Source organism: Trichomonas vaginalis (genome assembly GCF_026262505.1).
Source record: "Trichomonas vaginalis G3 chromosome Unknown ctg_13, whole genome shotgun sequence".
Classification (NCBI taxonomy): domain Eukaryota; phylum Parabasalia; order Trichomonadida; family Trichomonadidae; genus Trichomonas; species Trichomonas vaginalis.
The window spans coordinates 25,268-51,673 of record NW_026529101.1 but is presented as its reverse complement, the minus strand read 5'-3'; the positions used below and the strand labels follow the sequence as shown (position 1 = coordinate 51,673).

Below are 26,406 nucleotides of genomic sequence, written 5' to 3'. Positions count from 1 at the left end.
GATGTTTCAGATTTTTATGACTTCCAAGCATTCAGAAATATGTGTCCATTTAGAGACTATAACAAAGCAGTCGAGAATTTGAAAACGTTTAGTCATTTATGTTGACTCTGCCCCAGAATGTTATGTCATGAAAGAATGGGATGTTGTCTTTAACAAACCAAGGAGCAACAATAGTGTCCTGAAACAAGAATGTAGACAGAAACTTAAGAAAATAAAAGTTGTACAAGTTGGAATGAAGATGTTAGATGCTTGGGATATCTTATTGTCAAAGTTAGAAGATTTTTCAGTTCGTGGTATAAAGTTTTATACACCTTCTCCAAACTTCTATTCTATCTTCACTGGATATAAATATGAACAAGTAGAATGGAAACACAGTATTATAGAAGCTTGGTTAGACCATGTCAAAGAAATTATATGCAATGGAAACGAAAAGGTTTATGAGTATATCTTATGTTGGTTTGCAAACATCTTACAACATCCAAGTGCTAAAAAATGAAACTGCTCTCATTATAATTGGAAACAAGGAACTGGTAAGAAACACATTCTTTACAGATATCTTATGCAAACTGTTAGAAGGTTATTCGAACCCAATATGGCAAACTTAGAAAACATCTGTGGCAAGTTTAACTCCTCAATAGAGAATATAAAACTTATAGTTTGCAATGAACTTCAAAGTATAGATACAACAAAAGTTTTGAACTCAGATGCTTTGAAGAGTCTTATAACAGACAAAGTTGGAGTTGTTGAAAGAAAGTATAAAGACCAAAGAGTTTGTGAAAATGTTGCAAACTTCATTATGGTTTCAAACAATGCTGTTCCGATGAAGTTAGAAAGTTCTGACAGAAGATATGTAGTTGTCAGAACGTCAGATTCTCATATGCAAGATACAGAATATTTTGACGACTTAGCAGAAACTTTGACATCTGACTTTTACAACCACTTGTTCTCATATTTCATGACATTAGATATTTCTAAGTTCAATCCAAGACAAATTCCACATACAGAAGAGAGACAAACATTGTTAGAAGCAAACAAGAGTGTATATGAACTGTTCATAGAAGAAAGCGACTTTGTGTCATTAGATGAAAGGTCTTTATATGATGAATATAAACAATATTGTCAAGAATATGGTTATATGGCAGCTTCTAAACGAACATTCTTGGCAAATGTCAAAAGTCTTTTAGATGTTCAGAATGGTGTATATACAAAGAAAATTTTTTCTGAGTAAATTTTAAAAAAAAATATTTTTTTATCCGATAGAAAAGATGGCAAAATTCATCTCAGTAAATAAGTACATGTCAGGACTTAAAGAAGAACTAGACCCATTCACATATTTGAATGTTTACTTCTACCATTTTGAAAAGTCTTCATTCAGCAAAGTTTGGAACATCGAACCAGTTAAGTTTGCTGTTGTGACTAAAAATGGTGCGAAATTTGAAGACTTAGACATAGAAGGTTTGTTAACAGTCAAAGAAAGTTTTGACAGAAGGTTCTCAAACCTTAAAGAAGGCAAAGCATACAAACTTGTTATACCTTATGAATCAAAGAAGACAGACGACTATGAATACTATGAGTCTAAAGTTGTAGAAGTTCAAGGTAAATTGGGTAAAAAGATTTTAGAGTCTAAGCCAGTGTTTACTCCTAAAGAGGAAGAGAACATTGACATTGACCCAGAAATGTTCTAAAAATAAAATTTTATTTTTACATGTCAAATTTCTTTTTCTCTGGAACTGGTTCAGGTTCTTTCTTCTCTTCTTCTTTTTTCTCTTTCTTTTCTTTCTTCTTCTTTTCTGGTGGTGAGACGTCAAATTTCTCAGAACCATATTTATGTAAAAGTTCTTTGTCCTTTAATAGCTCATCTATTCTGTTTTCTATTTCATCTTCAAGAACAGCGCATGTGTCTTCTTTGCATTCTAAGAACTTGTTGGACTTCATCTTTCCAATCGGCGTCATTTCTGTCAACAAGTCTGTCATTGACAAATTTTAAGACTGCTCTTGTAATGTTTTATGGTTCTTGTCATATTCCCAGAAACAGAACTTTAGAACAATTCACCTTTCTTGTTTACACTATGTAAGATTTTATGGTCGACAGATGTTTTGCTGTCAAAAAGCTTGTCTCGAATATAGATAGCGAAATCGCTAGACATTTTCTAAAGATAAAAATTTTAATTTTTCTAAAAATATGTTAGAAAAAAAGTTCTGACATTGACAAAAATTTGAGAATGTTTTAAAACAAGAACAAGGTGAAGTTAGAAAATGCTCAGATAAAGCCTATACATGACAAGTTCTTATTTGCTCAGAATGGTATAACAGGTCAATTGCACCACCCGGGTCTGGTAAGACTTTCACTTATCTTAAAATGGCTGCACAACAACAAGAACTAGATGAGAAGAACCCATTTCTATGAGTTAGTTGTTATTTGTTCGACTTCTGGTCAATTTGACCAAACCGTCAATTCGTTCAAAAGATATATAAAGAAGTCTAAGTTAGTATGTATAAAGGATACTGAGTTGTTAGATGGATAAAGAAGTACCAAAGAAGAGTTTTGAAGTATAATGCTATAAATGAGTATATAAATTCTAAGTTTAAAGACCCAAATGAGGAAATGCAGAGAATATTAGAAGAAGAAACACTTCAGAAACAAACAGAAAGAGATAGAATACATTTCGAAGAAAGCAATCTTAATTGGAAGACTTACCCTCATAGATGTCTTCTTATCTTAGATGATTTCGCCTCTCATCCTTTGTTAAAAGAACAGAGAAAAAATATGTGTCGAATTCTTAAGAAACTTAGGCACTTTAACATCTCAGTTGTCATTTGTGTACAGACAGCAAAGAGTTTAAGTAAGGATGTTAAAAGAATACTTACTGACATTATCTTTTCCCCGGATTGTCCGAAGACGATTTCATGGAACTTATGAAAGAGTCCATGGCAGGTAAGTTTGACAGACATTGAACTATGGGAGAAGTATATAAGTCATACAAGACCCTCATACTTCTTTCAGAATTCATATCTACGCAAACAAAGTTCAAATTGTTAAAAAGTCAATAAAAATAAATGTTCCATCTACCCTACTTGTTTGAAGTTGTCAAAATACTCTGTTATTTTTTCTTTCAGTAGCGGTAAGTCTTCTTTGAAGGTAAGTATTGTACAACCTTTCATATCATAGTGTGTTTGAGGTAACGTATCTTGAACTATTTGTTTCACATCTTCATTTGGGGTCATTGAAATCGGTAAGTTTTCGCGATAGAACCAATTTCTGTCAGATTTGTAAATCTTAGCAAGGTTGTAAAAGCTTTTGTTGTTTCTTCTGACTAAATGCAACATAACCATATCTTTATCTTCTTCATTTTCCATCTCTTCAGTATATATCATATACTGATAGTTCTTTTCCTTTCCTTTTGGTACCGAACGTGGTATTCTTTTCTGAATGCTTTTGTCTTTTGCTTCAATGACTTCATCTTTTGCATGAAGTTTCTTTTCCATCTCTTCACGTTCTGCTTTATATAGTTCATCTAACATCATGAAAATATAACAAGCATAACGAGGTGAAGCCCACATTGCTACAGCATTTACTAAAAGTCTATGAACATAATAACCTTTCAAACCAGGAGCCAAATTCTTGCGATTTTCGTACGGAATCTCTTCCCCCGGTTTTCCGAGGGAAGCAATCATATGAGGAAATTCTTCTAAAAGTTCTTTTGTCTGTTGGTTTTCAAACCAATGATATGCTTGCTTTGTAGAACGAAGAGCATTCAAAATACTTTGCATTTGGTACATATCGTCTTTGACCGAACGAATGAGACGTAACTGTTTGTTATATTGTATGTATTCGTATTCTTCATTTATAGCTTCATGGACTATAACTGTTGTTGTGTTCTCTGTTGTTGACATATCTGTCTTTACATACAAAATAAAAAAATAAATAAAAATAAAACTAACTTTATTTTTTCTATCTTAAGGAAATTCATGATTTTTGTGCTGAATTCAATAAAAATATAATTTAGGTGAAGAGGTGAGATTTCACCTCTTTTTTCACCTCATTTCTACCCCAGTTATTTTATAAACGTTTTACATGGTAAACGTTATTTTTGGAATTTTGTGAAAACTCAACGGTTTGACACATGCCCTAAAAATTATTTTACTCAGAATTTTGTTGCTGAATTCAATAAAAATATATTTTAGGGTAGATGGTTAGATCTAACCCGATATCTACCCTCATTTCTACCCCAGTTATTTTATAAAAGTTTCACATGGTAAACGTTATGAATTCGTGAGACTCTAAACAGTTTTGTAGCTTCTATTTCTTCTTTTAGTACATCGAATGTTTTAACAATACCGAAAGTTTCTTTATACTTCTTCTTGACATCAGATAGAAGGAAATCGTCAGCAGTTGGATAGTTTTTGTTCAGAAATTCTAACATGTTCATTTTATCTTCTACCGGCTTCTCTGCTTCTTTCTTTAAGTCTGCATAGTCGTTTTGCATTCTTTCTATCTCTTTGACTGAGTAGTTATATTTCCTAATTGCTGCTTTACATTTAGAACATTGCGGGTTCATTTTTGCGTTATATTCTGAAACCTTACCTGCTAAAACAACAAAGGCGTCAATGGTTTTCTTTAAATCTGAAGCAGTTGGTTTTATCTGTTCATTCCATACCTTACCTCTTCTATCTTTATCTCTTATCTGCCATACACATTTTGCAGCTAATGAAACAAAGTTGTCGTATGTCTTAAACTCCCCAGATTTATATATGTCAGAGATGTTCTTATATACCATGTCGCAATCTTTGTCCATAACTTTATGGTTGCAATGAAAACCAAGGAATTCATAATTTACCTTTCGTATGAACTTCTTTATTTCTACTGAGTCAGTTGCTTTGACTTCAATTTCGTCGAATTCAGGAATAGTGAGCTTTTGCTGCTGAATTTCAGGTAGTTTAGGCAAATGGTCGATGAGGTCCTCCATTTCATAAAGATACTGTTCATTTGTTTCATCTTTCGCACTACAGTCTAAATTACTTGTTAAAAGTTCCTGCTTTATTCTTTGTATTTCTGTTTCGAAAGTAAATGAAGAAGGAATGAAGCTTTTCATTTCTACTAACATAGATGTTGGATTCATGACTAACGAGTTTGGTGCTGTTGTTTGAATTGTTGTTGTGCCGATTGTTGACATTTCTGTTCTTTTATACAAAATAAAAAAATAAATAAAAATAAAACTAACTTTATTTTTTCTATCTTAAGGAAATTCATGAAAATTCATGAGGGTAGAAATCGGGTTAGATCTAACCATCTACCCTAAACATTATTTTTGCTGAATTCAGCAACAAAATGAACGAGGTCAGGATGTATGTAAATACCTTTGAATTCATTCATAACACCCTTTGTAAGCTCATAAAATGCTTGTTTTGAGGTCAAGCCACTTTTGGCTCCACCGTATTCTTTCAACCAAAACTCAAGAATTTCCTGCATGAATTTTGTATAAAAAGCAACAGTCCGAATTCCGGCGGTTGCTATATTCTTCACAAAATGCCTTATAATACTCTTCCCAGGACTTATTTTCCAACAACTTTCTAAAGTCTTTCCTAAACTGACTGACTGACTGACTGACTGACGGCACAAAGTGGCTTAACGAAAACATTAATATATAAAATTCATGAAAATTCAAGAGGGTGAAAAAACAGGTGAAAAAACAGGTGAAAAAAGAGGTTAGATCTAACCATCTACCCTAAACATTATTTTTTGGTCCGGGAACAACTTTCTCTCAATTGGAGCTGTAGCATACTCTTTGCGTAAACGGTTCAGACCTTCTTCGAAGTCTTGGTCTCTCTTGGACTGAGATTGGAATTGGAATTGCTGGGGTGGGTAGTAACCTTGAGGTGGAAATTGGTAGTAATTCGGAGGTACTTGCTGGAACTGAGGTGCAGGGGCTGGTGCTTTAGGTTCCTCTGGTTTGGGAATGGACTCGGTTGGTGGTACGTCGGACATCCGTTTGTGTCCTGTCGGAAGGAAGAACTTTTCCTGTCGGAAGGAAATTTTTTTCCCTTTGTCCGGAAAATTTTTTCCTGTCGGATGGAAAATTTTTTCTAAAGTTCGACCAAAAAGTTCTCAATTTTCGAAAATTTGAATGGTTTACGGACGGACAACTGGAAGAGTTCTTCCTGTCGGAAGGAAAAATTTTTCCCTTTGTCCGGAAAATTTTTTCCTGTCGGATGGAAGAGTTCTTCCTGTCGGAAAGAAAAATTTTTCCCTTTGTCCGGAAAATTTTTTCCTGTCGGAAGGAAGAACTTGGAATGCAAGAAAGACTTGACGAGGCAATTTACCTCATTGAACTTAACGAGCTTGTTAAAGACTTCCTCAGGCAGAATGTAAAAGACAAGCTTGTTAACGGTTGGATAACGGGAAGGTCTACACTTCAGCTCGAGACTTCGACTGGAATTCCAATTCAAATACCAGACGGGACAGCCTACGATGGCATAAAGGACGCCAAAAGAGAAGCTCTTGTTAAGTTCCTAAACAAACGTCCTTGGATACTACTTCCAAACAGAGAGAACCCTTTCCCAAGAATGAACCAAATTCTCAAGGGTCTCCTTCATTTCTCTGGTCAGCCGTTCTACATAACCTCAGAAGGCGACATCCAACCAGTTCAGTAAACATCTCATTTTAACTCACTTTTTAAATGTTTTTTGTGAAAGTGTCAAAAATAAATTGTTTTCATGAGTTTTCTACGATGTTAGAAAAAATGTTATTTTCTAATATCTTCACATTCAATACTTTTTCAGCACTTTTCCGTAGTTATATATGAAAGACAATTCGAGATAAAAGTCATAGTACAATGGAATAATATGTTGCACACCATTTGTTGTGAACCAAACTTGAAAGTCAGAGAAACTGTTACTAGGTGGTTCGTAGAATTTAGAAGCAAAGTCATAAAGGTCCTTACCAATACATAGAAAACTATTGTTGCTTGAACTGAAACTTGCATGACACATAACATTTTGAGGGTCAAACACGTTTCTATAAACCATCAAATCTGCTGGTGGAAGTATAAATTTAAATGGACCATCTGGTGGTAATGGTTCGTTCTGGTTTAGTAACCGAAGAAATTGTGCCCAAGAACGTTTGTCTACTTCCCAAAATAAAAACTCTGTATCTCTTGGAGGGTTAATTTCAATCTTTTGAAATGAAACGGTGGAGTTCATCTTGTCATATTCTAGTTTCAGATAGTATGTTCCATTTAGTAAAGAGTCGTATTTTTCTTGAAATTCCCAATAATATTTGTTCATTTGAGTTTGAAAGTCATCTAGAGTTTTCTCAAGACTTTCGTCTGAACGAACTGTAAAGATTCTCATTTCGTCAAATTTGTCTATTAGACCATCAGGACCTTCATACTGCCCATGAAAATATACTGCGAACATAAATGCGTTAGTTCTATTTGAAAACAAAACTCTTCTAAATCCTATTGCCTTTGCATCTGAAGGACTTTGAAGCCAACGAATTGGATAGTCAAACCTGTATGCTCGGGATGAAATTTCTTCATCTGAAATAGTCCTACCAGCATTTGTAAAGATATAGTCTAACGGTTTTGTATCTGCTACTTTTGTTCTTTGTTTTTCAACCTGAAGCATTTAATATATGTAAAAATATATTGTTTTAAAATGGTATGCCATTTCATATTTCTCATCTAACAAACAAGTTTCCCAACGGTCTTCTCCAACAAACTCAGCGTACATTTCAAATAAAATTTAAAAAATGTCACTTTTTAAAAAAAAAATTTTTTATTTCATGCAATGTTTTATTTCTGTGCCGTCTTCAAGTATGCCCCAATATTTCCTTTTCGATATTACATGAACTTCGGAAAATACCTTATCTAGCTTAAAACAGCCCATCTTTTCACCGACTAAACCCATTTCAATGAGTTTGTTATAGCCTTCTTCGTTCGTCATGAGTGCGTCAATGTTCTCATAGTAAACCTTGACTTTGGATTTGACTTCGGAGAAGAATTTGTTGTAGTTGTCAAGTACTGCCTTTGCGAACTGAGGGTAAGACCAATGTTCGACAATAGGTTTTAATGTGGTTACTAAGCCACTTTGACCTTGAGTGAATTCGTACTTCAAAACAAAAGGAGAAAACCTTTCAACAAAGTTGTCGACCTTCTCATAATGTTTACTCTTCATCTCTTGAGGTTTCTTAATGGAATATCCCCATGTCGAATTCATAAGCAATTTGAGTGTCATTGCAAGTTTGGGGTTTGAAGCTTTCCTAATATCATACAGTTGTTGTATGACTTTTCCAACTGTATAGTTCCTTCCCGGGAACTCACCATCTTCGTTTGGAATTCCAGTCGGAATATATTGGACAAACCTCATGTATGCAGCGTTAAGGTCGACATAGTATATCTTTTCATCTGAGTCGAACTTGTCGCAACCAATTGGTCCAGTTTGTGGAAATTCAAGTGAGTCTCTTATCTTCTGAGAAACTTCTCCTGTTATCTCATAAACATCGTCGAAGCAACCTGTTTCATATAAAACCTTCTGACCTAACTCAGATGCTCTCCAATACAATTTGACGTCAATTGGATGTCTCAATGGAAGTTTGTTTATAGCATCTTGAAGTTCTTGCAACCTCATTGGAAGTTCTTCTGGTTCAGGTTGGTATCCGAACATACCAACTCCTTGTGGAACTGTGTACTTCTTTTGTACTAGAACTTTGTCTGGAACAACTTTTGGTCTTGCTAACAGTGAAAAGTTTGTTTCGTCTTTTGGTACAAAAGTTTCTGTCAGCTTGTCATCTGGAATTGGTTCCAACAAACCTTTCTCGAAAAGAATGTTTACAGCTCTGACAATGTTGCACTTACTTTTACCAAAGAATGGGTGTGTAAGACTTTTGTTCAACATGAAGTGGTTGTGGACAATTACAATCTTCAACCATGGTAAGTCTTTGACAACAACATAGTCGTCATGTGAAGAACCTTTAGCTGTAGGTATGTTGACTCGGATATTGACATTTGCCAACGGTGCAATTTTTGCCAATTGACCTCTGAGAATGTACCTTGTCTTCACACATGACTCAAGATACTTCATCTTCTCATCTGTAACAAGACCAGAGTTCCTGAGACATGTAAGAATACAAGGTTCATTGACAATTGTTTCAATTGAATTGTAAATTCCATACCTTGTCAAGTCAATGTCAGACTTATTTATGAACGGGAAGTATCCAGCATGTTGTCTGACTGCTTGAGGGTTAGGTTGGTACCATTCGAACTTGACACTTGCAATTCCTTCAATTGCATTCAAAATGTCTGAGTCGGAGTCAACCATTTGTTCTCTCTTTGTAGTCTTGAAAGCGTCAAGAAGTTTTGCGGCTGTTTGTTCATTGCCATGTGCATAGTAAATGTGACCATCCAAATCTGTTATGGTCAATCTGAGATTGTGTCCTTTCTTATTTCCGTCTTGAATTGCAGCAAGTACTCCCATGAAGCCTTCTTTGTTCTTTCCTTCGTCAAAGTTTACTGTAAAGGTTCGACCAGATGTAATTTGACTTCTAACTTCACGATACTTTTCATATGCATATCTTGTTCTTTCCATGGGAGCATGTGTGTCTTCACCTTTTCCTTTTTTCCTTCTCAAAGGATGCAATTGTTCGTCATGTTTCCAGTAGAATCTGGCAAAGCCGTCGTGTCCTTCAACTTGAGGTTCACTAACATCGAAAGGCATGTCCATAAGACGTTCTTCTTCTAACCTTCTAGTCTGTTTGGATAATTGGCACGTGCTGTTTCCAAATCCATTTCGTAGCGAAGACCAGACAATTTGTCATAGACTTTTATGGGTCTTCCCTTCCTATATTTAAAATTCTTCGAAACTCTCCAACCATATCTTTGTAACTCTGCTTTTATTCTAGCAGACTTTCTATCCATTCTATATGGGGGCATTTTTATAAAAATAAAAAAATATTTTTTTCTTTACTTTACATAACCGCCTGCTGCCATAAGTCTTTGACGCCAACCCATACCAGCTAATGAAGGTTGACTTGGTTTAGTTTGGAAACTAAACTTTGGTTTTGGTTTATCTTCAGTTTTTGGTTTTTCTTCTTCTATCGGTTTTTCGTCACTTTTCGGTTCCTCTGACTTTACTTCACTTGCAGGAACAGTTGTGTCGTCAACATCTTCATAAATATCATATGCCATTTGTTTTTGTTTTCCTTTCAACTTTTTGTGTTTGTTGTAAAGTTTAGAATATTTCGACTCTAAGTCAATGAGATGTTCTATAATGAACTGTTGGTCAGTGAAGTAAACTTTTCCATCTGTTGTCTCGAAAGCTCCTTCAGACTTCAATATTTTATTTGTGAGAGTCTGTTTCTTTTTTGAGATACTAGCCGTTCCATTTCTATGAAAAGTGACTTTGTAGTTAGGGTTTGTATTTCCAGACCTGGCACTTTCTATTATTGAATTTTTCTCTTCATCTGTAAGTTCTTTGACAGGTTTTGACAATGGTTCTGAACTTTTTGTTTGTGGTGTCAAATCTACCGTTTCAACTTCTTCGGTCATTTCATCTCAGTAAAAAATTTTAGTTTGGTTTGTTTTCAACTGGTTGTTTAGGTTTTTTAAGTCGGTCTAAAACTTCCTGAGGTATAGGAAGAACTTTACAAACACGTGGTGTAAAAGGTGGTCTTCCATGACTTATTCTGTTTAAAGCTGCATTGTTCATTTCATCTCAGTAAAAAAATTTAGTTTGGTTTGTTTTCAACTGGTTGTTTAGGTTTTTTAAGTCGGTCTAAAACTTCCTGAGGTATAGGAAGAACTTTACAAACACGTGGTGTAAATGCTGGAAGCCGACAAATCCATCTTGAACTCATTTGTCTCAATGCTGCATTGTTCATTTCATCTCAATAAAAAACTTTACATTCCCCACGTTTGAGGCGGTTGAGGTTGGTTATTGTTTACCCACTGTTGTGCATGGTTATATCCTCTGTTAAAGAATCTTTCACCTTGGTCCATATAGTGTCCTGCTTGGTTATAGTAGTCATTTGCTTTGTTATAATAGTTTCCTGCTTGTCTTCCTACATTGTCCATCCATCCTTGAACTTTTCCTCTTGTTTCAGGATTTGGAATAAGATTTGTTGCATCTCGTGCTACATCCCAACCTTTCTGTACAGTTTGTATAATAGGTTGTGCTTTCTCTTTAAGTATACCTAATGTACTCAAAATCTTCCTTCCAACTCCAAATACACCTCTGGCTATTGTTCCCACTGCGGGTAAAAATCTGGATGCAACTCCTGCTAATGCGCCAAATAAACCCATTTCTTATAGGGTAAAAATGACGAATCCGAACAAGGACCCCTATGTTTCTAAAGCGACAAAGAAAGCACTCATGATAAAAATCTTTAGTTCAACACCAAATGCTTGGTTTATGGATATCTTGGAAAACATTCCGAGAGTTAGAACAGATGGACCTCCATACTGGTTAATATTTGTTGGTCAAAACACAAGATACTGTGAAGCCATACCATTATGGTCCAAAAATATTTTAGATGTGAAAACTGCTTTGACAATATTCGTTGACAAATACCATCCAACAAAACTGACATCTGACTGTGAAAGTTCTTTCAAATCAGATGATGTAAAAAACTATCTGCGTTCAAAAAATGTAAACCAATATTTCATTGTCGACCAAAACCATTCTGCTCTTGGTGTCATTGACGGTTGTATAAAAATGTTAAGAGACTTAAACCAACCACAAGGTGGTGAAGCAAATGAAATGTCATATGACGACAAATATAGACACTTCTCCATGGCAAAGATGAGACAAGTTTTAAATATTTACAATAACCGTAAACAAAAAGGTTTGGGAAACCACTCCCCGAAGAAATGAAAAACAACCCTGACTTAGAGAAAGACTATATATTTAATAATTTAGTCAAAAGAGACAAACAAGAAAGAATGCCGGGCTTCAAACTTCAGAAAGGTGACAAAGTAAAAATAGAAATACCTAAACGCGACCCATATGAAAATACTATTGACTATGACAACAATGGGAACCCGACAGGTACTCACATTCGTGTTCGTAAAAATAGAAGAAAGTATACAAGAGAATATTATGAAGTTTTAGGCAAACATGGCAAAATGTACACACTGCAAGCAGAAGATAAAACTACTATTGCCAGACCTCGTTTCAAACTTGTCAAAGTTCAAGGTGGTATACTTTCAAAGACAGTTCCTAACAAATATAAGACAACTCCTGACGAATATGCTAAAGAAGTTGAAAATGACGACTAAGCAATTCTATACCATGCGTAAACTGTCATGTAAGGTGGCATGTATTCTTTACTTTGTCCCGTTGTTTGCGTATATCCTGAAACGAAATGTGTATGGTTTCCATCTCCCTGAGTGTCACTCCAGTAACAATTTATAGCAAACTTAACGTCGTCTTTAACATCATATCCTTTACCTTTTGTCATTCCTGACCAACCAACATATCTATGACTATGCCAACCTACTTGAGATGTACTTAAATCTATGTAACGACTGTGTGCAGGTAAATTTGCACCTGAAATCGTTTTACTTCCACCTGTTTCCTTTGAAGAGTTTGCACAATACAAAAACCTGTCGACTATTTGAGTCCAAGTTCCAAAACCAAGTACTACTTCTGGTCTGGTAGAGTTCATTGAAACATATAATGAGCCAACCGGGTAAATAAGATTCGGCAAAATTTGTTTAAGCACATTGAGTTCCTGTCTTAGATGCATAATACTATTGTCATTAGATATCAAAGTATCTACAAGACTTGTTGCCGGTGGTATTGTTGGACCTTTACTTGGCAAGGTTGTGTTTAGTGTAATATCATCTGCTGTAAAAGTTGTAAAACTTGTATGTGTATGAGTCTTATTTGCTTTAGTGTTTAAGGTTTCTTGTAAGTTTGTAATATCAGATATAGAATGTGTATGAGTCTTATTTGCTTTAGTGTTTAAGGTTTCTTGTAAGTTTGTAATATTTGCAATGGTATGTGTATGTCCAACGTCACTTTTCCTGTTTAAGGTTTCTTGTAAGTTTGTAATATTTGCAATGGTATGTGTATGAGTCTTATTTGCTTTTGTCTCTAATGTTTCTTGTAAGTTTGTAATATCAGATATAGAATGTGTATGAGTCTTTTTAGAATATTCGTTTTCAGCTCTTGTCACTTCACTTGACATTTTATTGTCAACATATGTTTTGTCTGCTAGTTCAGGATGAGTATGTTCTTTTGTTGCATAAGCATTGTTAGCTCTTTCTTCTTCTTTTGCTATTGCATCGTCTACATATTCTTTGTCAGCTTTGTTGTCAACATCTGCTTTCAAAAGAAGTTCATTTATAGGTTTCTCGTTTAAAGTTCCTTTTGTTGGATTTATACAGACAGTATTGTTCTTCTTGTCTTGAAATAGAAACTCATCTGTTAAAGGGTTTAATGTCAGTTTTAAGTTTCCTTCTTTCAATGACTCAGATATCTTAGAATAGTTTGAAAAGTTTGTTGTGTTCTTATTTAGAGCTTGCATAATGAGTTGTCGGTTGTGTTGTATTTCTCTTATGGAAGCAATATCTTTCGACATTTTTATTCTAGATAAAATATGCTTCCAATAGAAAAAGAAAATTCTAGAGTTGCTACAACTAAACCATTAGATGAACTTTTTACTAATGTAGGTCAAAAGTTTGAGACAGATACCGTAAAGCATGAAGGCTATCGTTTTGACTACCCATTAAGATGGTTAAGAGACCCATCCGTCACAAAAGCTATTGGCTTTCGTAGAATGAAGTTCATTTCAGAAGCCATACATGTTTTCCCATTTACGGTCGGTTTTGAAGTTCGATACTATAACAAAGAAAAACGTATGTATGAGAAATTTGAACAGGGAAAACTTTTACAAGTTAGTTTGCTTATAAACTTAGAAACAACTCTTCAAGCTTTTCAAGAAAAAATAAACGATATCTATATTGAATATGCAAACCAGTATAACATTGACGAAGGAGAATAGTTAGTATACATATCATGGGTACGGCGACACTGCGCGCCTCCTTACCCATTATATGTGAATTTGACACTTTACAAAACCATTAACGTATATTTTACAACACAAACGACAACACCAACTTAACCTTAAATATTTACAAAGCCGCCAACCACTTCACTAACAAACTCACTAATGTAAAAATAAACGTTCTCACTTACAAAAGTATTGCAACTCCTCCCATTGCTGTGCTTCACATAACAGCTCATAATCTTCTGACTCACTTTCTTCTTCATATAGGTCAAAATCACTGTCAAAATAAATGTTAGTAAGTTTTGACAAAGCTAATGAAACACGCTTACCGTTTGTATCGTATGCTTGTATAAACTTTCCATTATGCTTGTAGTCATAAACGCTCAAACTAACTTTACCCTTTCTCCCTCGTATCTGATAGAATGTATTTTCACGAGGAACGAAGAACAAATTCTTGAACTCATGACCGTTGTAGTTTGTTATCTCAATAGTTTTCGTCATTTATATAAAAATAAAATAAAAAATAAACTTAAAAATTAATGATATCACCACCCTCACACGTATGAAAACATAGCACAAAAATAAATTTAGGGTAGAAGGTTAGATCTAACCCGATATCTAACCCGATAACTAACCTTGTGAATTTACAACAAAAATAAATTTAGGGTAGAAGGTTAGATCTAACCCGATATCTAACCCGATAACTAACCTTGTGAATTTACACCAAAAATAAATTTAGGTGAAGTGGTGAGATCTCACCTGTTTTTTCACCTCTTTTTTCACCTCTTTTTTCACCCTGTTGAATTCATTGCTTTATAACTCTCTTCCTTGGTTTCTTTTTAGTTGCTTTCTTCACGTCTGTCTCCAACTTGACTGTCTTTCTTCTTCGTCCGTAATGATACCAGTTACTTCCACCAGTCAATGGGTCAAATGGTCTTTCGTAAGGGTTTCCATACATTCCATAGGGACCATACGGAAGAACTACTGGTGGAGAAGAAACATTTTCTTTAGTTCCATCAACTCTATTTAAATGCATTGTTTCACCTTTCATCTGGTCATTAAAGTCTTTTGCGTGTTTTGCAAACTCATCGTCCTTTCCTAAAGCATTTTCTGACGCAGTCGCAACCAAATTGGATGCTTTATTTATGAGCCCTATTTTATTTAATCTTAACTTCTTTGCAACCCAGCCTCCAATCTTCCCTTTATTTGCATCTAATGTCTTCGAAACCCTTCCTCCACTCATTTTATTTACTGCGTCATAAGCTCCAAGTGCTTTTGCTCCAAATGCTAATGCTTTTGTTCCCATTGCGCCTAAAGCTGCCCAAGCTACCATTTACACCATATTAAAATCATCTCTCTTCAATATTATCTCATAAAAGTTCTCGTTACTGGAGAAAGTCAATGAAACATAAGCGTTCTCACGAGCTTCGCCCTCACCGCTTTGCGGTCTATCTAACTTCTTTCTTATATCATCTATACGCTTCAAAATGTCTGAACAATTGCTAACATCTTCTACAACAGTTATTTCATCATGAATGACCTTCAAGAACAAGCTCATTTAATATGCAATTAAAATCATTTCAATAATGAGTCCATCCTTTCCGTCTTTGGGTAGCACAACATCTTTCATTGAAGAAGGTTCGACAAGTCTTATGTTAAACTTACTGACAAAGTTTGTTATACTATAATGCTTCGGCGGCGAATACATATAGTTTGAAAGACATAATATAGATTCTTCAGCAAATTCACTTATACTGGATTTTATAACAATGTTCTCACGAGACCAAATACCACCAATTGACAATCTTGTAAGCAATCCTGCTGAACCTACTACTGTAAACGTCGATGGTAACATTCCACGAAGGTCATCTATTGACATCTTTGAGTCACTGAATTTAAATATTTTCTTAAAGCAATCGTCATTATCTAACCATGCAATAGCTTTGAAGTTTTCATTCGAATATACATCTGCTTCATTAAATGTAAAACCTGACTTCTTTGCAGAGACGACTTTAAAATCTATTGAGTTTGTTTCAAAATTATATGCTATGGTAACTTCTGAAGGTAATGGATGTCCTTCCGCAGTCAGTTGTTCTCTCACTACCGTTTGAAGCTTTGTGTTAAAAACTTTCATGTCATCTCCTGTATCTAGGTTCACATACACAGCAACAGGAAAACTATCTTGCTTCTTTGTTTCATCATTATACCTCAAAACATTAAAGTTCTTCAATAATATTGTTCTTCCTGCTGGAATACTTCTAACTTGTCTTATTTCAATAGCTTTCTCACCTCCTACATACTCTACCCAGTGTCTTGGATATTCATAAGTATACTGACTTTCTTGAATTTTGGTAGGTTTCATCATAACGTGTTCATAGTATATCTTTATACTCTTGTCAGTTAGACTCGGTGCTATGTTCTGAATATTTCTGACTTGCATTTTTAATGGAGATAAAATGAAGCATTTAATACATGACGTAGATGAAGACATGAATGAAAGTAGTGAAAAGCTCAACAGTTCTCTCATTCTTCCTTTCAGTAAGGACTATGAGTTCTGTTCAAATGGTGTGTATTTCTATTGTGGAAAGATGGGGTCAGGAAAGACATTTAACCTCATTCGTCATATACTCATAACAGAGCGTTTAGGAAACGACTCTTACTATGACCAAATCATTATATCAGCAACTTCAGACTCTATGGACTCAACAGCGAAAACATTTATGTCAAAAGTTCAAGCCTCTGTCGTTAAAGTTCCAGATAGCGAACTCATTGAATTTCTTCAACGTTACATTCGACGTAAGAGGAAATATTATGCCATCGTTGAATTTATACAGTCAGGAATGCAAAAGACTTCTGAGGAGATGGAAAGAATTATTGACAAACACCACTTACGTCAGTACTCAGGAGTTTACGATATGAAACGACTGACAAACTACATTCTGTCAAAACTTTCAAAATACCCCTTCAAAAAGTATCCTTCAAACACTCTGCTCGTTTGCGACGACTTCGCCGGAAAAGGTTTAGTGTCAAAGCCTGACTCACCATTAGCTAACATCATTACTAAAGTCAGACATTACCACTTAACTGTAGCAATACTTATGCAAACATGGAGGTTTTTAGCTTTAAACATAAAACGTCTCATAACTGACTTCGTTATCTTTCAAGGTTTCTCACGCTATGATATTGAACTCATTTGGAAACAGTCAGGTATAACATTACCTTTTGAAGAAATTTGGGAAGCATATAAGTCTCTCATCTCTCCTCGTTCATACCTTGAGATTCATATCATGACTAATACCATTAAAGTCAAAAATATTCCATGGGAACGACCAACATTGTTTTAAAGTTTAACCTTCAATTGACTGATGGTAAACAAATTCCATGCATCTCTGTCGCCATTTCTGTTAATATTTTTGCTGTCATTCATATCATCCACTTCCCCATCCGTTAGCTTTTGAGGATATGCGTTAGAATAGCTGTTCTTAAATGAAGGCTTTTCACCTTTGAGAGCATAAACTCTATAACTTTCTGCATACTTTATGTTTGAACCTCCCGAGCCATCATTGACATAAATTTTTATAGGCTTCCACCCTTTGTTCATGTTCCTGCTTCTTCCCTTAGCTCTTTTGTTCAGTAGTTCTACATCTTTATACACAGCACCTGTCTCAGTGAATTCAACAATATTTTCATTCGTTAGCTTTACATTCAAACCCTTGTCGAGTATATTGTTCATTTCATACATATAAAAGGTTTTTATTCTATATGAAATGAGAAGCAAATCCATCTTAGCTGGTGCCGTTAATGTTCCAATTGAACCAACATCAAATGTTGACTCACGAACGACAAACAATATTGTCATAAAGAACTATAGTTCGGAGTGTTTGAAAGAAAAAGAACCAGAACTTAAGTCGGGACCTTCGGTCTTGGAGCATGGCGCCGTGAATTTAAACTCAGCTTCAAACGCTAACGCTACATCAGATGTTAAGTTAGAGTATCCACCACTGGACCAAATTCTTTCAAGAGAAGCCAACGACAACCCTTACACAAATGTTCAAACAAATCCTTCAGATAACGTAGACCATTACCTTCTTCAGTTATACCAAACAATTTTACTCAAAGACGATAAGAAGCTTTTGACAAATCTTATAAGCAAGAACCAAATAATTCTAACAAAGGAGGACCTTGAAAATGTTATATCACGAATAACAGGGAAACAATGTGTCATTGACTATCTCGACCCTGAAATCGAATGCTGTGGTCAAACTCCAATATTCATGAAAATAGGTAACATCCGCATCATTGAAACACCAGGTACTCCAGGAGTTGAGTTTAAGTATAAATATTCAAACGAGTATACAAAACTATCTACTTACTATAAACTTTGCTTGAAATATGTTTTAGTAAATTAAAGCAATTTGTAATATCTATCCAAAACTTCTTCAACAGTATCGAACTCATCTTCATAATGCAAACCTAATCTTATTGACTTGGTGCAGTTTTCACTAACACAATATTTTTCTGTTCTCTTGACTGACATAACTAACTCATTTGTTTCATCAAACAGCAACAACCAAAGTTCATGACCTAATACATAACATTCATACTTTATATTTTTAGCTCTGAGTTCTCTTGTAAGCTGTTGCATTTAATATTTTCTAAAAAGTCAACTTCAACAGTCATTCGCACTGGTGCCTTCAGTTCTATAGGCTCGCCTTGAAAGTCAACTAGTCTGAATTGCATGTCTTTCAAATTATGAGGACTAATGCGAACCCATTTACCTAAATGAGTTGCTATGACAGGAACGTTTGGAATGAACATTGAATTTACTTCATAACAGAAAGATTTATACTCTACTGAACCTTTACTATTAACTCCTGAAATGCCTGTGACATTAGCTATTTTTGACTCAATGTACAAACAGTTGCCATAACATACGTATGGAACAGATTTCATCTCAATCGTTTTGTCAACACTTTTCAAAGGTAGTTGCATATGGTATGCTCCCAGAAGCAATTGAACTCTATGACTCATTCGTGTTATCTTGAACTCTTTCTTGCTACTGAACTTCAATGTTCCCTCAGAAGAGAGTTTGACATCTATGTTGTCAATAGTTTCTTCATTTATGAGAGTATCTATGACTCCAGCAATTTTATCTATTCTATACTCTGCTCTGTTAGGAAATGTTATAAAACTTCTTTTGTCATCTATTTCAATCTCTATGAAATCTGTTTCATCTGTTATGACAAAAGTTGCGATAGTATTGAAGTCAACAACTCTGAAAGCAAGTGCTTCATTCTGAAGACCTAAGTTTGTTTGAAGCTTTACTGTTCCATATTCGTTTGGGTCTGTACTTTGCAAATAGAACAACATTTTATTCTCATTAAAATATGACTATTGCTGCATATGCGTATGAAACAAATGAAGCAAGAAGAGCACATGAACTAGTAAACGAAAACTCAACTTTAACCATTGAAGGCAATGATTTAGTCATTGACGATGGAAAGACTAAAAAAGTCATTGATTTCGATACTTTTAACACTTATGACCCATTCATTACAATAAGTAAAGTTCCTATCATAAATGATGGAACGGTGCAATATATAAATTCTACAGTAGATGCCTCATTAGTGAAAGTATTAAATGTTCTCATTGAATTGTTAAAGAGCTTTCGATTTGACGACAACATTAAATGCCTAAAGAATTTAGTCATGAATGAGAAACAAATTCTCGGCGTTGCTGGTAGCAGTAATGATGTACACCTTATGACATTAGAATATTATAACGAACATAAAGATGAACTGAAAGGAGAGAAGGGTGACACCGGACCTCAAGGACCACAAGGAATACAAGGAATTCAAGGAATTCAAGGACCTCAAGGCGAAAACGGTTTGGATGGAAAGGATGGAAAGGATGGAAAAACTGCTAAATCATGGATATGGGACCTTATAAATACTGGTTTAACAGCTGCTTCATATGGAGTTCTTCAATACCAAATCGGAAAGATATGGGCAGTACTTGGTGAACAAGTTTTAGATGACGTTAAAAATGCTTTGAACTTCATTTCAAATGGTTCGGATACTATTAAAACTTTATCTGGTTGGATGCAAGAAACAAGGAGTCAAATAGATACTGTAAGACGTATAGCAAATAATGCACGTACGGGATTGGATACTTTACGAGAAGCACAAAATACACTAAAGGAAGCAAATGATATTCTTGGCTCAGTATCAGACATGCATGAAGATTGGCTTAAAGGTATTGACAAATCTTTAAAAAATCACAGTCAGTCTATTGCTGACTACAAGAAAAGTATAGATTTTTTACATAGTGCTATGGACGTACATGATGGAAGCATAAGGAACTTACTTAATGCTAACAATAACTTACCAGGAACTATTAAAGCATTTATAAAGTCCTTTGTAAAACCCGGTGCTCTAACATTTAGGTCTTTGAGAGCAAAGAGCATTGAAGTCAAGAGATGCAGAAACTCCAACAGAACCTACAGAAGGAACTGAAACAACAGAACTCCGAAGAACCACCAAAACCAACAGCTAATGAAATATTGTTCGAATATTTTCCAAGGTACTCTGTTCTCATTGCATACATTCAAGAAATACTTAAGAAAGCAGACTTGACTTTAGGAGATGATGAAAAGTTCTGTATATCTTTCGTTCCAGTTTCAAATAGCAGAACTTTTGAGACAGATATGCTTAATGTATGACAACATCTCTGATTTCACAAGATATGATGACGACCATGACCCCGAACACGGTGAAGAAGAAGTTTTACAAACATCCATTAAGACAGGAAAGGTTTTAACACAAAGTCTCATTATTGACACCAAAGATGGCGAAGTGGACGTTCTTCAGAGCTGAAGAAAAATACTTCTTCGGGAGTGGTGTGTAGGCATGAACTTGAAATAAATGAGATAGAAGAGAAATTAGCCGAAAAAGCAGATAAAGAACATAAACACAATATCTCCGATATAAATGAACTTCAAGCTACATTAAATAGTAAAGCGGACAAAAATGAACTTGACGCAATGAAGAAAGTTTTGAAATCTCATAAACACAATATCTCCGATATAAATGAACTTCAAGCTACATTAAATAGTAAAGCGGACAAGAACCATGTTCATTATATAAGTTCAGACGAACAGATTATAACGGACTATCATGGATATTTAACACAGGATGAAGAAGTGAAGACGAAAAATGTTAATGAAAGAAGATATAAATTCATTCGTGCTAAAGGTTATGACATACACTGTACTGTACAGTATGACACAGGTATAGCACCACAATCATTTGGTTATAACGCTGAAATTTATGCTTCATACTTCTTTGTTAACGGTGTATTAGTTGAACCAAGATTTACTTTGAGAGTTAAGTCAAAAATAACTTTTGAAGATGCTATTAAAAGTAAAGCGGACAAAAATGAACTTGACGCAACGAACAAAGTTTTGAAATCTCATAAACACAATATCTCCGATATAAATGAACTTCAAACTTCTTTAGACAACAAAGCAGACAAAAACCATACACATAAATCCTTCACTACTGTTAGAGCAGACGACATAATATTGAACTATGATTGGGTTCAAGTGCACCTTTAGAGATCCGAGTACAAGCGTAAAAGATACTCTTAACAATTTAGATAAGAGTTGCAGGAATATCGAAGATCATGCCAGAAACTTTGAAGCATATGAACTACCATCAATGTTAGACAATAAAGCCGACAAAAATCATACACATAAATCCTTCACTACTGTTAGAGCAGACGACATAATATTGAACTATGATTTGGGTTCAAGTGCACCTTTAGAGAATCCGAGTACAAGCGTAAAAGATACTCTTAACAATTTAGATAAGAGTTGCAGGAATATCGAAGATCATGCCAGAAACTTTGAAGCATATGAACTACCAACAATGTTAGATAAGAAAGCAGACAAAACAGAGCTTCAAACAATGAAGGCCCAGATTCTTCAAACATTATATCCTGTTGGCTCTATTTATACGTCAATGAACTCAACAAATCCAGCAAGTGTTTTAGGTTTTGGTACATGGCAGCAGATTGTAGACAAATTCTTATACTGTGCTAACTCTTCAAAGCAAACAGGGGGTTCGAAGAAAATTAAAGAAGCAAACCTTCCACCGCACACTCATACAGGAACTACAAACACAACAGGTAGTCATTCACATTCAATAACAAAAAGAGGTTATACAAATCTTGCAGCAGGTTCGGATAGACAGGGAATGCATAGATATGATATTTCAAGTGACCCAGTAGATTCAAGCGCAGGTATTTTCTGTGGAACCACAGGAAATCATTCACACACTTTCACAACAAATCCAACAGGCTCGGGTGAAGATTATATGCCACCATTTATGACTGTATTCGCATGGTACCGCGTTCAATGAACGCGCTTGAGCCTAGAATAAAATCTTTAACTTTACATAAATGAGCTTGAAAGAAGTATTCGAACAACATCCATGGAGGTCATTTAAGAAGTTCAATGAAGCTGCAAAGAGTTGGGGATTTACTAACAGAGCTGAAGTGAAAAGGTTCTTTGACAAAAATGTTGTACATCAAACAAAAATAAACCCTTACGACTACTTTTTACCAATTTACTCCAACACTCCTGACGCATACCAATTTGACACTCTCATTCAAAGCAGAAAAGGAGGACATAAACCATTCCTCATCTTCATTAATGTTAACACTCGTAAAGCATATGCATATCCAATGAAAAATAAAGGAACTCGTGAAGTGTAAGAGTTTTACAAAAGTTTGTAGCAGAACATAGCCCAAGTACTTTAACATCAGACCAAGACAGTGCATACCTCAGCAATGAAATCACAGATTTTCTCATTAAGCATAACATAACTCACTACACTACTGAAGACCATAACCATAACATACTCGGCATCATAAACCGCTTCATAAGAACGCTCAGAGATTTAAATCAAGAGCGAGACTTTACCGAAGAAACAATGAAACATTTTCTCGAAGTATATAATTCCTCAACACATTCTACAACAGGACATACACCAAATTCAATGACACAACAACAAGAAGAAAAGTATATACAAAAGAAACGAAGCCAAACACAAAATATCAGAAATTCAACACAATTTACCCTCATTCCTGGTACAAAAGTTCGTGTAGTTCTTGACGACAAACCGTTGACAAAGAAACGTTTAAGGTTAAGTCGAAACTATTATATCGTAGACTCTACGCAAGGTAATGGATATCTTATAAAAGCTGCTGACGACTCTATTGCGTTTTACCCTCGACATAAATTAGTCGAAAGTAGTAATGGCAAACTTGCTGAAACCATTGACGAAGCAAAGCGAGGAGTGGTTATTGAAATACTTGGCTATAACATAAACGATGACACTTATAAAGTAAGATATGAAGGAGGCGTTGAAGATGTTATACCATCTAAGAACTTGAGAGAGTCAAAGCCAACACATCTGGGACCATTAGAGCGGGAGTACTGGAAAGACAAAAATATGCCAGAAAGAATAAGAAAATTCTTCTAAACTTTTTCATTAGATGTAAATCAGACATGAATGAGAACAGTCATGTATTATTAATGATACCATTTATTTTAACATAAAGACGCAAACGGACTCTTTGAGTCCTGAGGTCTTTCAGACCGAAGCGGCGAGGACGAAGTCCATGAACAAAAATAATGTTTAGGGTAGATAGTTAGATCTAACCTCATTTCTAACCTCATTTCTAACCTCATTTCTACCCTCATTTTTTGTATTTGACGGGAATTAATTCTTGATTTCAGGGATTTTTTGACGAAGTGAAGATCTTCACTTCGTCAAAATGTGATGCAAAAACAAGCATTTTATGAGCTTACTAAGGCGTTATGAATGAATTCAAAGGTATTTGCATACATCCTGACCTCGTTCATTTTGTTGTTGAATTCAGCAAAAATAATGTTTAGGGTAGATGGTTAGATCTAACCTCATTTCTAACCTCATTTCTAACCTCATGAATTTTCATGAATTTCCTTAAGACAGAAAAAATAAAGTTAGTTTTATTTTTATTTATTTTTTTATTTTGTATAAAAGATATGATTTCAACAATCGGCACAACAACAGTTCAAACAACAACAGCACCAAACTCGTTAGTCATGAATCCTACGTCAATGTTAGTAGAGATGAAAAGCTTTATTCCTTCTTCATATACTTTTGAAACAAAAATCCAGAAGATAAAGCAAGAACTTTTAACAAGTAATTTAGACTGTACCGCACAGGATGAAGAAAATGAACAGTATCTTTATGACATGCAGGACATTATTGACCATTTACCCAAATTGCCTGAAATCCAACAACAAAAGCTCACTATTCCTGAATTCGATGAAATAGAAGTGAAGCCAACTGACTCAGTAGAAATAAAGAAGTTCATACGTAAAGTAAATTATGAGTTTCTAGGATATCATTGCAACCATAAAGTTATGGACAAAGATTGCGACATGGTATATAAGAACATCTCTGACATATATAAATCTGGGGAGTTTAAGACATACGACAATTTTGTTTCATTAGTTGCAGAATGTGTATGGCAGATAAGAGATAAAGATAGAAGAGGTAAGGTATGGAATGAACAGATAAAACCAACTGCTTCAGATTTAAAGAAAACCATTGACGCCTTGGTTGTTCTAGCTGGTTTTATTTCAATGTATAACGCAAAAATGAATCCGCAATGTTCTAAATGTAAAGCAGCAATGAGGAAATATAACTACTCCGTCAAAGAGATAGAACGTATGAGAAACGACTATGCTGACTTAAAGAAAGAAGTAGAGAAACCAGCAGAAGATAAAATGGACATGTTAGCATTTCTGAACAAAAACTATCCAACTGCTGACGATTTCCTATTATCTGATGTCAAGAAGAAATATAAAGAAACCTTCGGCATAGTTAAAATTTTTGATATCCTTCGTGAAGAAATAGAAGCTACAAAACTGTTTAAAGTCATGAACCATCGCAACATATACCATGTAAAACGCTTGTAAATAGTTTTCTTCGATGTTAGAAAAGTGGTTAGAAAACGTGTTAGATCTAACATGCTAACATAAACATTATTTTTTCTATCTTAAGGAAATTCACGAAAATTCTTGAGTTTTGGTTGAAAGAATACGGTCGAGCCAAAAGTGGCTCGACCTCAAAACAAGCATTTTATGAGCTTACTAAGGGCGTTATAAATGAATTCAAAGGTATTTACATACATCCTGACCTCGTTCATTTTGTTGCTGAATGGTGCTCTGTAAAGTATGCATTTTATGTCAAAGATATTATGGACTCCATAGACAAGAAAGTTCATGAGAAATTAGATGAAGAAGAACTTGAAGATACAGTAGAGAATGCTAAACCTTTGTTCGAACAAGAAGTTAGAAAAATGCGCGAAAAACAATTAGAACATGAACGTGAGATATGTTATGATTATAGAGATTCTCCATACGAACTAGACCAATGGGAACAAGAAGATTTAAAGAGAGAATTTAGAGAATATGAACTCGCTAAGATAGCATTAGAAGCTGCAGAAAAGAAGTTAAAAGTTTGGGGTCGTTTTGTACAAAAATATTGTGAGTAAATGAACTCATTATTTTTGCTGAATTCGTGAGATTCTGAGTAAAATGGCATATGGCATGTGTCAAACCGCTGAGTTTTCACAAAATTTAAAAATTGCTGTGGAAAGTTCGTCAAAAAAGTGAAGGTTCCCGACGGTTTCAAACCGCCAAACTTTACATGAAGATAGATTACCATGTCAACTAAATATCATGTACGATAGAAGTTTACATTTTGTAAAGTAGAACGATAGAATTTCCTGATGTCAGTCAGGACGCGAACCGACGTCAGTCAGGACCCATCCTGAAGTCAGTCAGGACGCGAACCGACGTCAGTCAGGACCCATCCTGAAGTCATTCCATAAACCTTTCAATTTCGAAGATTTTGAGAGCATTCCATACCGACGTCAGTCATGGTCTCTACCGACGTCAGTCAGGATGCGAACCGACGTTAGTCAGTAAATTTTATCGTCCAACTTTACAAATGTAAACTTCTATCGTTCCAGTACCATATTTTCTTCGCTAGGGTCTAACACCAAATAGACCCTTTGTACTTGCAAATTCAATGCTCTCTCAATTTTTTTGCAGAAAAGGAAAAAACCTGAACACCATCGGGACTCGAACTGAGGTCCTGGACACTTATGACAAGGGAGTCCATACCACTGAGCTATGAGCCGCTTACATATTTTTTAGTAAAATATCATATATATGTTATATATGACACTTTTCATGCAATGAAGGTTATGTTGAAAATGACCAAACTTCATGAAAAAAAATAAAGTTAGTTTTATTTTTATTTATTTTTTTATTTTGT

General features: G+C 34.9%; 17 protein-coding genes and 8 pseudogenes across 25 annotated transcripts, besides 2 other annotated features; 12 read left to right on the top strand and 13 right to left on the bottom strand.

Annotated features, from left to right (window-relative positions):
- Window positions 1-13,105: part of a mobile genetic element that runs on past the window's edge.
- On the top strand, window positions 40-674 carry TVAGG3_1062800 (annotated as a pseudogene). Its single transcript has one exon. A coding segment is annotated over exon 1 (635 nt).
- Window positions 797-1,228, top strand: TVAGG3_1062790 (Poxvirus D5 protein-like family; the record flags this gene model as incomplete). The annotated part of the gene is made up of 1 exon (XM_051256069.1): window positions 797-1,228. One exon carries the CDS (start codon window positions 797-799, stop codon window positions 1,226-1,228), a length of 432 nt encoding a protein of 143 aa, XP_051076736.1.
- Window positions 1,296-1,685, top strand: TVAGG3_1062780 (protein of unknown function, DUF4108 family; the record flags this gene model as incomplete). The annotated part of the gene is made up of 1 exon (XM_051256068.1): window positions 1,296-1,685. One exon carries the CDS (start codon window positions 1,296-1,298, stop codon window positions 1,683-1,685), a length of 390 nt encoding a protein of 129 aa, XP_051076735.1.
- TVAGG3_1062770 lies at window positions 1,702-2,037 on the bottom strand (annotated as a pseudogene). Its single transcript has one exon. A coding segment is annotated over exon 1 (336 nt).
- Window positions 3,067-3,780, bottom strand: TVAGG3_1062760 (KilA, N-terminal/APSES-type HTH, DNA-binding family; the record flags this gene model as incomplete). Its single annotated transcript, XM_051256067.1, has 1 exon — window positions 3,067-3,780. One exon carries the CDS (start codon window positions 3,778-3,780, stop codon window positions 3,067-3,069), a length of 714 nt encoding a protein of 237 aa, XP_051076734.1.
- Window positions 4,239-5,174, bottom strand: TVAGG3_1062750 (organellar and viral DNA polymerase type B; the record flags this gene model as incomplete). Its single annotated transcript, XM_001297322.2, has 1 exon — window positions 4,239-5,174. The coding sequence occupies one exon, from the start codon at window positions 5,172-5,174 to the stop codon at window positions 4,239-4,241; it is 936 nt and encodes a 311-aa protein (XP_001297323.2).
- On the bottom strand, window positions 5,714-5,986 carry TVAGG3_1062740 (uncharacterized protein; the record flags this gene model as incomplete). The annotated part of the gene is made up of 1 exon (XM_051256066.1): window positions 5,714-5,986. The coding sequence occupies one exon, from the start codon at window positions 5,984-5,986 to the stop codon at window positions 5,714-5,716; it is 273 nt and encodes a 90-aa protein (XP_051076733.1).
- On the top strand, window positions 6,292-6,651 carry TVAGG3_1062730 (uncharacterized protein; the record flags this gene model as incomplete). The annotated part of the gene is made up of 1 exon (XM_051256065.1): window positions 6,292-6,651. One exon carries the CDS (start codon window positions 6,292-6,294, stop codon window positions 6,649-6,651), a length of 360 nt encoding a protein of 119 aa, XP_051076732.1.
- TVAGG3_1062720 (uncharacterized protein) lies at window positions 6,766-7,626 on the bottom strand (the record flags this gene model as incomplete). The annotated part of the gene is made up of 1 exon (XM_051256064.1): window positions 6,766-7,626. One exon carries the CDS (start codon window positions 7,624-7,626, stop codon window positions 6,766-6,768), a length of 861 nt encoding a protein of 286 aa, XP_051076731.1.
- On the bottom strand, window positions 9,960-10,544 carry TVAGG3_1062710 (phage tail repeat-like family; the record flags this gene model as incomplete). The annotated part of the gene is made up of 1 exon (XM_051256063.1): window positions 9,960-10,544. The coding sequence occupies one exon, from the start codon at window positions 10,542-10,544 to the stop codon at window positions 9,960-9,962; it is 585 nt and encodes a 194-aa protein (XP_051076730.1).
- On the bottom strand, window positions 10,724-10,876 carry TVAGG3_1062700 (uncharacterized protein; the record flags this gene model as incomplete). Its single annotated transcript, XM_051256062.1, has 1 exon — window positions 10,724-10,876. One exon carries the CDS (start codon window positions 10,874-10,876, stop codon window positions 10,724-10,726), a length of 153 nt encoding a protein of 50 aa, XP_051076729.1.
- TVAGG3_1062690 (uncharacterized protein) lies at window positions 10,896-11,297 on the bottom strand (the record flags this gene model as incomplete). The annotated part of the gene is made up of 1 exon (XM_051256061.1): window positions 10,896-11,297. One exon carries the CDS (start codon window positions 11,295-11,297, stop codon window positions 10,896-10,898), a length of 402 nt encoding a protein of 133 aa, XP_051076728.1.
- On the top strand, window positions 11,865-12,272 carry TVAGG3_1062680 (uncharacterized protein; the record flags this gene model as incomplete). Its single annotated transcript, XM_051256060.1, has 1 exon — window positions 11,865-12,272. The coding sequence occupies one exon, from the start codon at window positions 11,865-11,867 to the stop codon at window positions 12,270-12,272; it is 408 nt and encodes a 135-aa protein (XP_051076727.1).
- Window positions 13,106-14,000: 895 nt separating the features above from the next.
- Window positions 14,001-26,406: part of a mobile genetic element that runs on past the window's edge.
- TVAGG3_1062660 (uncharacterized protein) lies at window positions 14,189-14,509 on the bottom strand (the record flags this gene model as incomplete). Its single annotated transcript, XM_051256059.1, has 1 exon — window positions 14,189-14,509. The coding sequence occupies one exon, from the start codon at window positions 14,507-14,509 to the stop codon at window positions 14,189-14,191; it is 321 nt and encodes a 106-aa protein (XP_051076726.1).
- TVAGG3_1062650 (protein of unknown function, DUF4107 family) lies at window positions 14,814-14,966 on the bottom strand (the record flags this gene model as incomplete). The annotated part of the gene is made up of 1 exon (XM_051256058.1): window positions 14,814-14,966. The coding sequence occupies one exon, from the start codon at window positions 14,964-14,966 to the stop codon at window positions 14,814-14,816; it is 153 nt and encodes a 50-aa protein (XP_051076725.1).
- TVAGG3_1062640 lies at window positions 15,940-16,448 on the bottom strand (annotated as a pseudogene). The gene has a single exon. A coding segment is annotated over exon 1 (509 nt).
- Window positions 16,498-17,352, top strand: TVAGG3_1062630 (protein of unknown function, DUF4106 family; the record flags this gene model as incomplete). Its single annotated transcript, XM_051256057.1, has 1 exon — window positions 16,498-17,352. The coding sequence occupies one exon, from the start codon at window positions 16,498-16,500 to the stop codon at window positions 17,350-17,352; it is 855 nt and encodes a 284-aa protein (XP_051076724.1).
- On the bottom strand, window positions 17,352-17,750 carry TVAGG3_1062620 (annotated as a pseudogene). Its single transcript has one exon. A coding segment is annotated over exon 1 (399 nt).
- TVAGG3_1062610 lies at window positions 17,776-18,265 on the top strand (annotated as a pseudogene). The gene has a single exon. A coding segment is annotated over exon 1 (490 nt).
- On the bottom strand, window positions 18,614-19,039 carry TVAGG3_1062600 (uncharacterized protein; the record flags this gene model as incomplete). The annotated part of the gene is made up of 1 exon (XM_051256056.1): window positions 18,614-19,039. One exon carries the CDS (start codon window positions 19,037-19,039, stop codon window positions 18,614-18,616), a length of 426 nt encoding a protein of 141 aa, XP_051076723.1.
- TVAGG3_1062590 lies at window positions 19,396-20,263 on the top strand (annotated as a pseudogene). Its single transcript has one exon. A coding segment is annotated over exon 1 (868 nt).
- TVAGG3_1062580 lies at window positions 22,469-23,019 on the top strand (annotated as a pseudogene). Its single transcript has one exon. A coding segment is annotated over exon 1 (551 nt).
- Window positions 23,068-23,553, top strand: TVAGG3_1062570 (integrase core domain containing protein family; the record flags this gene model as incomplete). The annotated part of the gene is made up of 1 exon (XM_051256055.1): window positions 23,068-23,553. One exon carries the CDS (start codon window positions 23,068-23,070, stop codon window positions 23,551-23,553), a length of 486 nt encoding a protein of 161 aa, XP_051076722.1.
- Window positions 24,099-25,040, top strand: TVAGG3_1062560 (organellar and viral DNA polymerase type B; the record flags this gene model as incomplete). Its single annotated transcript, XM_001294216.1, has 1 exon — window positions 24,099-25,040. The coding sequence occupies one exon, from the start codon at window positions 24,099-24,101 to the stop codon at window positions 25,038-25,040; it is 942 nt and encodes a 313-aa protein (XP_001294217.1).
- Window positions 25,129-25,451, top strand: TVAGG3_1062550 (annotated as a pseudogene). Its single transcript has one exon. A coding segment is annotated over exon 1 (323 nt).